Source organism: Dromaius novaehollandiae, chromosome 13 (assembly GCF_036370855.1).
Source record: "Dromaius novaehollandiae isolate bDroNov1 chromosome 13, bDroNov1.hap1, whole genome shotgun sequence".
Taxonomy (NCBI): domain Eukaryota; kingdom Metazoa; phylum Chordata; class Aves; order Casuariiformes; family Dromaiidae; genus Dromaius; species Dromaius novaehollandiae.
Genome location: NC_088110.1, coordinates 595855 through 608072, shown reverse-complemented (window position 1 = coordinate 608072; position 12218 = coordinate 595855). Strand labels below are relative to the sequence as shown.

The 12218-nt window shown below is 45.2% G+C and overlaps 1 protein-coding gene across 1 annotated transcript in view; it reads right to left on the bottom strand.

Moving 5' to 3' along the window:
* EDC4 (enhancer of mRNA decapping 4) overlaps nt 1–11690 on the bottom strand; it is a 39461-nt gene extending 27771 nt beyond the window's left edge. Inside the window, exons 1-7 of the mRNA XM_064519293.1 lie at nt 11486–11690; nt 6702–6858; nt 5447–5558; nt 4230–4329; nt 2432–2628; nt 1406–1546; nt 758–862 (exon numbers count right to left, since the gene is read on the bottom strand). Coding sequence (XP_064375363.1) covers nt 758–862; nt 1406–1546; nt 2432–2628; nt 4230–4329; nt 5447–5558; nt 6702–6858; nt 11486–11564 — 891 coding nt within the window. The 5' untranslated portion in view covers nt 11565–11690. The remainder of the gene's footprint in view (nt 1–757; nt 863–1405; nt 1547–2431; nt 2629–4229; nt 4330–5446; nt 5559–6701; nt 6859–11485) is intronic.
* Between the last annotated feature and the right edge of the window lie 528 nt (nt 11691–12218).

Below are 12218 nucleotides of genomic sequence, written 5' to 3'. Positions count from 1 at the left end.
AAACTACAGCTCCTGAGACTGTAAAACCAAGGGAACCTACGTGATCTGTAACACACTGTCAGGAGGGCTCCAAACTTCTACAGAAATTCAAACACAGGGGAGAGCACTAAGTCCCCAAGAGGAGTTGGCCTGAATATTTAAACTCTTCTTTGATTAGTTACACTAGCAAAAGTTTTTATGGTCTGATACAACATCCCTCCGGAGGTGGCCTTCTGAGACTGAGATAAAGAAGGAGGGTGAGGAGGGCTGGAGAGTTAACAGTCTATGACAAATGTGAGATGCCTCACTTCACTTCCAAAATCAGTGGTTATGCCCACTGGGCATGCCAAGCAGAGAGGGAAAGAAGTGATTTATGGAAGAAAGTTGAACTACTTATCACCGCTGTGCATTTAGCTCATCACAGTCTTAAAATGTGAACAAGTTTGACCTGCAAGCCTAATTTCAGGAACGACAGATACTCTTGCCCATCTCAATTGCCCAAGACAGATCTGGAAATCCCTGCTGTAAGCAGCCCCACAGAGGATGCACTATGTTAGTTGAATAAGAAGTCAAGAATTTCAGCTCAGCCCAGCCCCCACTTGCTTTATTTGTATCACTTACTGATATCTAATTATTTAATTGCAACGTGTAGTCATGCCAGACAGATGACTTACGACTGTTTTTGACACTGCTATTTGGGGACAAAAATCTTTCTCCCTGCAAGTATCCCTGTTTCCTGGGAGGTTAGATGTAGTAAACAAAAGGAATAGGTTTTTACCGTGCTGTGACCTTTCACTACAATGAAGCCTTCTTTGATGCTAGGCACTTCCACTGGCCAGGAGCTGTTGTTTGTTCGAATAATGTCCAAATCCCACACCTCTGCCTGAAAAATAAACGTGTATGTACACAGGCTTATTTCTACAACTACTAGATTCATCCAGTCAAGGATTTCTTATATTCTTACCTGAGTTTCCAGACCAATGGTAAGTATGAGACATAAACCTTCCCAGTTCCAACTGATTTTGCCATGAGAAGCTTTCCTGCACTCAGCTGTACTTAGTATAGGCAGCTGTTTGTGGCAGTTAACGTTGCTACTCCCCAACCTCCCACACCCCCGCCCCAGAACTGATTCAACCTGCATGGAGACAAGTGATGCCTCTGGCCCTCCACATTTTGTTTACGTTCATCCCCTATATTCGATGATGGGCAGAAGTTATCACTTTCCTTCCCCCTGAGCCACTGAGAGAGACAAGCGTGACCTCTCTTCCAAAAAGAGAGGTCCTGCCCCTTATATTATGGGAGGATTCCCAGGTTAGATTAGACAGCAAGCATTACACCTATAAGCACATGGGCTCTTCCCTTCATTTCCCCCCCCCCCCCCCCCCCACAATAAAAAGGGACACTGTTTCAACCAAGGTTTCCTTACCCTGTCCTCGTGCAACAATGCCAACGTTTGACTTCCCTCTTCACCACTCTCCTCATTATCATCTGGGATGAAAGGACACCAGATGATTCTTCGAGAGGTGTTCAGTGGGGTGTTGTCAGGTCGTTTGATGTTCACTAAGATCTCCTCTCTGATCACCAAGGTTAAGGAACATAAAACATTCTGTGTTACTGATGCTCAGCATTAACCTATTTGGTTGCGGTCCTCTGCCAAACACTACAGATATCAAGTTTTTCAGATCACTGAGATTCAAAGAGAAATCAGTTAAAAGGATTCTACTAAAAAAGAAGGCAGGCTAGCTTTTCCTCACTGGCAGAAAACAGTTAAGCTGACAAAAGTTAGATACTCCTAATTTTCACTTGCTGGCTGCAGATAAGAGCAGGATAATTACAACAGAAGTACACAGCCACATTTGAACACGCAATCCAAATGACTGCCGATGGGTAAGTTTAGATTTCATCTAGCATTACAACAATAAATACCACAGAAAGACAGAAAAGCTACCACGCTGCCCTAGGCTGAGTGCTCCAGTTCACCTATACAAATCAGATCTTATACTACAGCCACCTTTGCTTCAGTTGCTTTTGAAATGATTGCATACATTATGAGAAAATTAAGACGATGCAACCTAAACATCACATCTTCCTCCCCAGAAAAGTAACTGAGGAAAAGACCTAGGACTAGATAAATGTGAGTAACAAGCTTTGTCATGTGGTCAAACTGACACCGTCCAGGTGTAAGGCCAGCTAGCACAGACCCACTGATGCTAAAATCCTCCTCACTAATTACTTTTGCCTGGGCCAGGAGGAGCACTGCAATTTCACTCCCAGAATTTCAGTACAGGCTCAGGTCGACTGACTGCTCCTTTGATATTCTGTTGGATGGGCAAAATTACCGACCGACCTCTTGCAAGCTGATATTCTGAAAGGGCTATGCAATAAGTTGCAATTTTGAGGCTGCACTCGTGCCTAACCATTATACAAACATTGATATGAAGCTTGCTTTGACAAGATATCGAATTTTCTCTTTATCCATGGCAAGGCGCCAGACAAAAAGGTTGCCAGCCTCATCCAGGCATGCCAGCTGGTTGGAGTTGAGATGGGCAAAAGCCAGGTCTGCCACGCCACCTGTGAATCCTTTCAGCAAGGTCCGCTCAGCAGTGCTGACGCTCAACACCCGCACCATAGCGGAGCCATTACTGGCAGCTGCAGAAAAGACAGAAGGGAGAAGTCACCATTTATCTGTGCAGTTTCCCTACAGGACTGCCTTTGTTTTCAGCAACCAGTCCATCATTTCCTGTTTCCATCCTGCCAACAGCTGTCACTGGTGGCACACTGAAAATCCATGCCGATAGATGCCACATTAACAAACCCTTTCAAGACCCAGGACATGCACAAACATTCACTGCACTTTTCAGCTTTGGCACAGAAGGGGGGAAACTGTTGCAACAGAGGAAGGATTTTACCTGCCTTTAAGAGGCAGCTCCATTCCCTACATCTCTTACAGTTTCTCGAGCACTCCATATTCTGCGTTATTCTACTTAAAAAGTCAACAGAAGTTCATTCCAAAACAGAAGGCCACTGCAGTGTTTCTTTACAACAAGCACTGGTATCACGGCTCACCAAGGACAGGATTCTTCTCATGGAAGACTTTCGTTAAATGCAAGGCCTAAATCTTTATCACGAGCTGATGGCAAGGCTATCAAACTTCTGGGATTCACCTCCAGTGACTGTGGATTAATTTTAATTGTAATTTGATTTTCAGTAACTGGACCAAAGAGTCATGGAGGCGCAGGTAGCTCAAACACATCTTCTATACGGGTGATGTAAAATCATAAACATTCACCTGGAAAAAAGTACTGCTTTTTGACTTGCATAGCTAAAAAAAAAAAATGCTCTAGAAAGTGCATGTTTGGACCAAAATTTCCACCTTCCCATTTCAGACAAGCATCGCTATAATGCAGGCAGGCTTATGGTGACCATACTATTTTCACTTCTTGATGCCCAAGTCAGCCCTGGCAGATCACTCAACTTTCCATATTCTATTGCACCCAGGCTTTAATATAAAAGGACTAGGCATCCTCAGAACAGCTACTCCAGAATTACCTCACTTAGACAAAACACAGAAATGGAGTAGTAGATTTTGTAAGAGACCAGACAAACTGATGGGGTGCCATTTTAAGAAGAAAGGGAAGAGCTAAATGGGTCCCCATATCTGCGATTATATCAGAGCAGAAAGAGACACTGCAGGTGAGTAAATGAACATTTGTTTCACATATTCTGTGAAATAGTTTTTCCCTGCATTGTTCTGCCTCCTTCTTCTTCCCTACTCCAAAACACAGTTCATCTGCATTGCTCTTTGCCTTCTCCAAATTTAGCCTTAAACTCAAATCTATTTCAAATATCTCTCTGCTCAAATTACCATGGGCCTGTTTCTGTGCTTAGCCAAACAGAAACTTGCTTATTACAGATATATTTCGCTACAGTAATACTCTGAACATCAGATTACTGTCCAGTGAAACCAATGCAATCAACTTTTCCCCATTCCCGCTGAGTCCTTCTCTTTCTTATATTTTGAATTTCAGAAAAGCTTTCCTTCTTAATGAAAACTCTCTTACACCACCAACTGTTCCCTCCCCTATAGCTCGTCTCATTTGTATTCTCACTATAACAGCACCCTGAGCTGGGTATTACAATAAGCATTTCGTTCATTGCCAGACACCTACCTCTGAGGCACACTTTGCCTCTTTTAGAGAGGCAGAGAGCAAATCAATACAAATCACATCCAAGACAGGAAGATATCTTACCTCTGATGGCATAAGCCAGGTAAGAATTTGAAACAGCTATCAGATTGCCATAGTAGTATTTCTGCTCCCAGTCATATCTGGCAACAGGCTGTATTTTCACCTGCTCAAGAGAGTAAAAAAAATTAGAAAGATCTGCAATAAACTTGCCAAATACATGACTTCCTCTAAAAAAGACCAATAATGCTCAATAGGCAACCGTTAGAAGCAGCAGTTGGCAAGCAGAGTTGCATACTGAATCTCAGGTAGCAGAGCCCTAAATATTCAAAGTTCTAGAGGCTGATGACTGTTTCCTTCCACTGCAAGAAGGAATGCAACTCACTGAATTTCAGTGTTACTGCAGAACAACACTATACCTTCAACTACAGCAAAGCAGACTTCACCTCTTTATTAGTACCATGTCTGGGATCCCAGTTCCTGGGAATATTTTTGAAATACAGAAACACATCTGGTGCATGGTGCTTGCTCTTTAGTTTTAATACTATTTTCAAAGAAACCGAGAGTCCTGGCCTTATTTGATAAAGACTGTCACTGTGAATAAAGGATTAAGAAATACTATGGAGGTCACGGCAGTGATCCTCCCTTTCACCTGTGAGTATCTTCAGTATTATCTGTGAAAAACAGGGATAACACAGTAAGGTATTCATTTATGATCTCCGAGTTCCCTTAATTCAGCATACATAGAGGAACAAAATGACACAATATGGGAAAGTGCTGAGAGGGCCAAGACCAGGATTCTCTCTCCTGAGCAATACCAATTACTCTGAGCACATGCTAGTACTCTTCTACAAAACTAGTTCCAAGTTCAGCATACTGGTTCTTCTGCAGCTCTGATCTGCTAGCTGGAGCCCTCAGCAGGACTGACGCCACAAGCTATCGAACGCAACTCTCACTCCATAGTCAAGATCTACCAGAGAAGAATCAACAGGAGAAGCTTGTGAGTCAGGAAGGGCACTTTCACAGGAACCTACAGCTTATGTCATGGAACTTATTCCTGAGAAGTAGAAGATAATGTAGCCAGACTCTGTAATAATAATCAGTTTCAAGATACTGCTCCGATTTGTTTTTCCCTTGGTAACCTGAGATAAACTTCTGTATAACTATAAGCTTCTACAATACAGGAAAGATGATCATTATTCTGTTTTAAAGTAGTGGGAACATTCACTGAGCTAATGTGACCAAAAAGAAGAAACAGAAATATGCTTTCCCTTGTTACTTACCTTGTTACTCCCTCTGGCCTTACTGGTGATGCTGGAATCACTGCTGGCCACTATCTCCACATCTTTTGCCGATATCACTATGCAAGTGGAGCTGTCATCACCGGAAAGGCAGCTTTTAAGAAAGGCAAAGGGCAAAAATCACAAAGGACTTCACAAAAACAGGATACACAGAGGTTAGCTATTTAGTATCCATAATCTTGAACAGCACTGCAGAAGGTATATCTGTGCATCTAGTAGGTCTGAGCTGCAAAACTGAAAACAAAAACTATTTTCAGTTAAGAATCTACCTTCCTGATGTATCTCTCAGTATTCTGAGAGTCAAGCACCTGGCTTGCTCAGCTTAAAACCTCCAGTCTCCTCTCCCAGCCCATTAATCTGTTTGATTTGAGCACGGACTTACATTTGGTCAAAGCAGCTTTGGATCACTATCCACCACTAAAAAGTGCAAAAAGACCACAGCCAACCAGCTGAACCTCAGCAGTAGCAGTGCGCATTACTCACAGTTCTCATAGCATCCTCTCTCAGGACTATGAACAGAGAAGCAAAACGAAAACTACTTACATGAGGTCTAATGTTAAAAGAAGAATCACTGCATGAAGGCAAGTATTACACTGATTCGACCGATAAATGAGAGCAGTGTGTTTGTATGATTTGTGTTATCACTCACATGACAAAAAAAGTCCTAAGTATTCTACATGCATATGCTCTTTAGTATATAAGCAGTAAATATGTGTATGCAGTCCAAAATACCCTTATTTATATGCACAACTCAGCAGAGAGTTAGGTAGGAATCCAGCTCAGGATCAGTTGTTCTGTTCTACGTTATGGGAAAATAAATACTATGACAAGCACGTGGTCTTCCTGCAAACTGGTGTAAGTTGCCTCTCAGGTAACCTGCATGCCTGAAGCAGTCTAGCTGGAGTTCTACACAAGAACATTAAGGTTCACCTGGAGCTCTGCTAATTTAACTCCATCCTGACTTGCTGTTTCCATCATTTGGCCAGTCGTGCTCCCCTTCTCCCTAAACAACTTGTCAACGTTCATTTCCTGAACAGCAAGGATGACAGGCTCCATGCACCAGCATCACAAAAGCCAGAGCTCTGACGCTTGTGGCCAACAGCATGAACTCACAGCTGTCAGCTCAATCCAAGCTAAAACTCACTGCCAGATTCCCACCATGCTTGCCCAGGCTTCCCAGAACTAGTTTTAAACTGTTCTCTCTTCACCCTCTCAACCTTTCTTGGACAACACTTACATGACTTGCTTCTCCTGCAGGACTCCCAGAGAAATGCTGCGATGCACTGGCTTAGCCAAAGAAGGTCCATCTCCAGCCACTATGGGATCAGGCACCAGCAGTCCATTCAGATCCCCGTTGTACGAATTTGACGGTCTCTGGTTCTCATTTACTGAACCTAGGGAAAAACATGACCAACTGTGCACAATAACCACTTAAAAGATATAGTGTGCTGCGTGAAGTATGCTACTTCCAATTTTTTTTTGTTAGGTTTTACTGATCTATCAGTTTTGTTAATATGATGAATTAGTTGGAAAAAATATTCTGCTCTAAAAAGGATGTGTAAGATAGCTTCCCCATGAGAAACTTATCTCCACACAAAACAGCGAAGTCACAGCCCTTTTCTTACAGTAAGCAACCCCAGCAGACCAGAAAAAGATATGAATGAACAGAAGCAAGGAACTCATCAAGTTCAAGGAGTGAATGCTCTCGAATCAGAGAGACTAAAGGCTTGAGCTAGCTCAGGCCTCGATCTCACATTCAAGTTCCAGATATAAGGGTTCCTGAAAGGTCTATTTCTAACTGTCATAGCTGCAGAGAGCCCTCTGAAGTCCAGCAAGTAAATACAGAGGTTAGCTGCAACATTTGGAGATGGCTGGAAATAATACATCTGTTACCTTCCAGAACTGGCTTCTGACTACAAGACCTGATCTCAAAGTCCAGGCGTTACAGTAACTCAGCTATAAACCGTGCAGCTGAGCCCATGGAATTCCCACATCTTTCCCTTGGTTTACTCGTCACATGGAAGTTTAAAGCACTCACAAACTGTGGGTAAAGCTAGCCTGTGTTCAGAATTTCAGCTCTGCTTTGAAGAGTATATGTGTCCTGACTTCATCTATTTGGCCTAGCACAAGCTGCCTTTTAATCCCAGGACTCTTATTTCCCTCCTCACCTTTGAGGGTTTTTAGAAGGGGACAAATACAACAGAGGGAGAAGGAGAATCTTCTCTCTCAGTATTTTATTAGCAAGGTGAAGAGCTGACCACACGTACTGGAAAGCAAGCCCAGTCTATTTGCACTTGCACATCAATACACAGAAGTCAAAGCTACTTGTCTCAGCAAAAAAAATCTTGCTTGAAATTTTCACTGATTTTGAAAACTGAAATTTCGTGTAGTGTTGCTTGGTAACAACTGCTGCTAAGCTCTCGTAAAATGGCTGCTCACAGGACCAGAAGCTCCACTCTTATTGGCGCACATAACAAACCCAAACAGAACTGTGGGCAAGAGACATGTCCTTTGAAAACATGGCAAACTTTAAATCACCAAAGAGATTTAATTGCTTTAATATATCAGGATAAGTGCTATTACCTCTGTAGGTAACTGCAGCTATTATTTATTCCCCAGAATGTTTATTTAAAACCTCCCAGTTTATGAACAAAGACATTAAATCAGCAACCGCACAATGGACATCAAGAGCAGGTGCAGCTACATGGTATCCCAATGCAGAGACTGACTGGACGCTCACTTGGAGCGCAAAGGCCTCAGACGACCTGCACCGCCTGAAGAAAACAGCAGCTGCACTCACACTGTACAAGGAAACTTCAGGCCACAGAAAGCAATCCTGTAACCACCTAATGCATTTGTGCTTGCTGTTGCAGCATTAAGAGTGTGCCAATTATTCTCATAGCACATGATACTCGTCCAGTTGCAGCAACTTCCATCAACTGCAATGGTCCCTTTGCGACCAAAAGCAGAGAAGTATTCTCTGCAGCAAAAGCATCGCAGGCTGCCAGAGAGAGACGATGCAAAAAGCGCACATTCTTTGCTCTATTTGCAACAACAGGAAAGGCTCACATAAGCGTCTCAGCTTTCTTTATGCTTGTCAGTAGGACACTCATGTCAGCTCCATGGGAGGTGGAAAAAGAAAACACTCCACAGAGGCTGGTGGACACAATAACAGTACACCGATGTCAGGACTGTGCTTAGTGGGATCCAGGCAGAGGTGCAGTGTGCATGCAACCCTGAAGGCATAAAAGAAGGGAAGAGGCTCAACCTTCAGTAAGCATGCGAACAAAACCAAACGTTAACTCGCACTAGTGTTGGCCATCAAAGGGAAAGAGAGCCAGTCATATTCATTACCTTTCTAGAGAGCACGTAATAATCAGAGGCAAGATACAGAATGCTTCCTGCTCCCACCAGAACTTACACCAGGTAACACTATTTTGTATTAAACAGAATACTTCTGCGATAAATGCCACAGGAGTTGGGTGAATCTGTGTAACACCTACTATCAACAGAGATTTCAGCATGGATTAAAGGATTCTGCCCAGAACGCCAGCAGGGACTCTCCTACATACTGCGTTAGCATCAACACCCTGTCTACAGCTCTGAGAAGTAGTCATGCCTCAGCTGGGAGGCAAATGGCTTAATCATGCAGTTTCCCTTGTCGAGGGCACGACACCAAAAAAGGGCAAGAGCTACTGAAGTTGTGAATGATGTACACCGAAATCAAGTGAAACCTCTGTCAAGAGAGATGGGGTACAGGTGGGAAATTGGATTTTCACAACTACCAAAACCAGCAGAACTAAGAAAGTATTATGATAGTTGTAACCTCTTTGGAGCAGGGAGTATCTCTTGTCACATGCTTGGAGAGCACCCAGAATAACATAACATTGCTCCTAACTACATGCATCTAGTATGGCAAAACTTTCTTCATGTTAAGAGGCTTGGAAAGCAGCTACGCTATTCTCTGTGGAATATTTTAGTTTGTAAATCCCAGGAATAACAGAACCTAGAACTGGAGAGGATCTTGACAGCTGCAGCTGTTATGGCAGACAAGACTATCCCAATACACGCAATTCATGGCACTGCTTCCATTCCCATTCAAAAGCTTCGATGGATCCCTCAGTTTCCTTCCTTTTGTGGTGTTCACAGGACTTTCAGAGGCTTTCAGTTAACAAACAAGTACTCTTGCTCTTTATTTTGTCCAGTTCTTTAAAGTCTCTGCTACTACACAGGCAGCACTTCCTGCTGAGCACAACTGCAGGTGTGTTACTGCTTGACTTACAGTCCACTCGCTCCTTTTCCTCCCAACTATTTTCTCATGCACTGGAATTGACAGAGAAAGTATAAAGAAAATGAGAGGCAAAGGACAAAAACCAATTTCAAAGAAGCAAAATGAAAAGATATAAGCCATTCTCAGTGAATATCTCCTTTGCTTCTACCAGCAAGAGAAGGTGCTTCCAGGGGAAGTCAAATCACCCTGAGAGAACAGAAACAACTTGAACCATTTTGCAACCATGACACATCCTTTCAGTTCATTACTTGCTCATGAAACAAACATTCCCCATCAGAGCATTCAGTTCTCCTTTCAGTCTTTCAAGTACAAAGCCTTGTGCTATAAAGGAGAAATGTATTTTTACACTATTAGAATTAAAATCTTGAGGCATCCAAGTGTTCCAGAAATAAGAGAAATTACTTCAGGTAATCACAAGTCTTCTATGGATAGCAAAACTAACAAAACCTGGCTAACGACAGATTTGCATCTGTTACTCCATGTGCCTCCACACCCCTCACAACAATCCTGCATCCAAGCTCTCATCTTTTTGATCAAGCAAAAGACAGCACATGCAGTAGTGCTTTGGCACTAGTGTATTTGTACTGACAGACTTGTTGTTGCCTCTCAGGACACTTAAAAATGAAGGTCTTCTTGGCTTTCCCTTTTTGGGAGCATAAGAGGGCATAACTTCTGTCCTCTCTCCAGACACTAAGCTTTTGCAACACATCTAGGAACAGTCTTCTTCAGACTGCTACCCTGTCAGGTGAGACTGAAACAGTCCAGAAGGTTCAAAAGCTATGAGGGGGGTTGAGAAAGACATACTATACTAAAAGGGAGTTGGAACACATTTTATACAGCTGACTGCTAAAACCACTGCTGTCTACCATAGATATTGCCCATGGGTAGAAAGAAACCAATCCACTGAACTCAAAGCAGAGAAGCATAATCACTCAAAGCAAAGGGAGAAGATTCACCACCACTTTGACAGAGATGTATGTTACAGGAATCCCATTTCACATTCAGATAAGAAAGACTGAAGAGGACAGCACTGATCTCAAAGAGACCGAATAGCCCAATACACTCAATCCAATAAGAAAACTTGCTAAAAAACCCCAAACTTTTTTAACGAGGAAGGGAGACTTGAGTTGAGAAGTGAACTGTGCTGACCTACTCAGAGACAACCATACCCCTTGGAAAAGAGAATTTGGAGATCGCTAGAAAAAGTGAGCTTTGGCTCCAAACCGCTCACTCCCTGTTCAGCAATAGATGCTGTCTCCTGCAAGTGAGGACCTGCTCTGGATTTTATTCAAGCTACCAGTCACTGGAGTCCTCTCCTTATCCAGCCAGTACAAACTTCTCCACCAAGGCCCGCACTCCTTGGGAAAAGATTCAGGATGAGTGGGGCTCTCTGTCTGCCCTCAGAGGGACGGAGCCAGCCGCCCCGAGCCGCGGAGGTTGATGCCACTGGCGCCCCGGCGGTGAGTGCAGGGGAGGCGGGCAGGGAGCGGCCGGCGCACGGCACTCGGGGCGGAGGGCCCTGAGCAGCAGCGGCGAGGCCACAGCGCACCCGGGGCCGGGAACAGGTGCCTCCCCGAGCGGGCCCGAGCGGCTGAGGGGAGGGTTGCGGCACGGCTCTGGGGCAGCGCAGAGCGGCTCCCGACGCCGGGCAGCCGGCACCGGCACCGCCCCGGCGGCCGGGCCCACCGGCGTCGGCCTCCCCGCGCGCCCTCGAGCCCCGGTCCCCTCACCTCCCGGCCGGTCCAGCTTGAGAATGTCCCGCAAGTGCTGGGTCGCGTCCTCGATGTCGATGCTAGAGGAGGAGGCCATGGGGCCCAGCCCGGGTCCCGCCGCCGCAGCCCGCGTAACCGCCGCCGCCGCGCTGCCCCTGCCCACCCCGGCCCACGGCCCCCACTTCCGCCTCCGGTCCCGCCACTGATGTGCCGGGCGGAAACCTCCTCCGGGCCGGCGCGTTCCGGGCGCGGCAGGGGCGGAGCCCCTCGGGAAACAGCGAGTCGCCTTCGTCGGAGAAAGCGTTACTGACAGCTCTGGCACGGCCTGACCCGGCCGCGCGGGGCCGGGGAGCCGCCGCCGGGAGCCGCTGCTCCCCCCTGCCGCCCTGACACCCGCGGTTCCGGGCCAGGCTTCGCCCTTCCTCCTCTAGCCGGGCCCGGGGCTCACTTTCCTCGGACGATTAAAAGGCAAATGTTAAGTAGGAGAGAAGGGAAGCAAGTCATTCCTTGCTTCAGGACAAGAAAATGTTCCTCCCTTCCCTATCCTCAGGTAGCTCCTTGCACAGTAGATTACCTGTTGCCTTCGAGAAGCACATTCAGAGTTTTCTTAAGACATCTTTTTAATGTGGCTATGAATGCCGCTAGGAGCAAGGCCAATGTGATAGTCCAACCAAACCACATGCAATACCACGAGAGGATTCCAGAAGTTTCACTCTGAAAGAAGTAAGACAGGGCATTTGGGGAAGGGAAA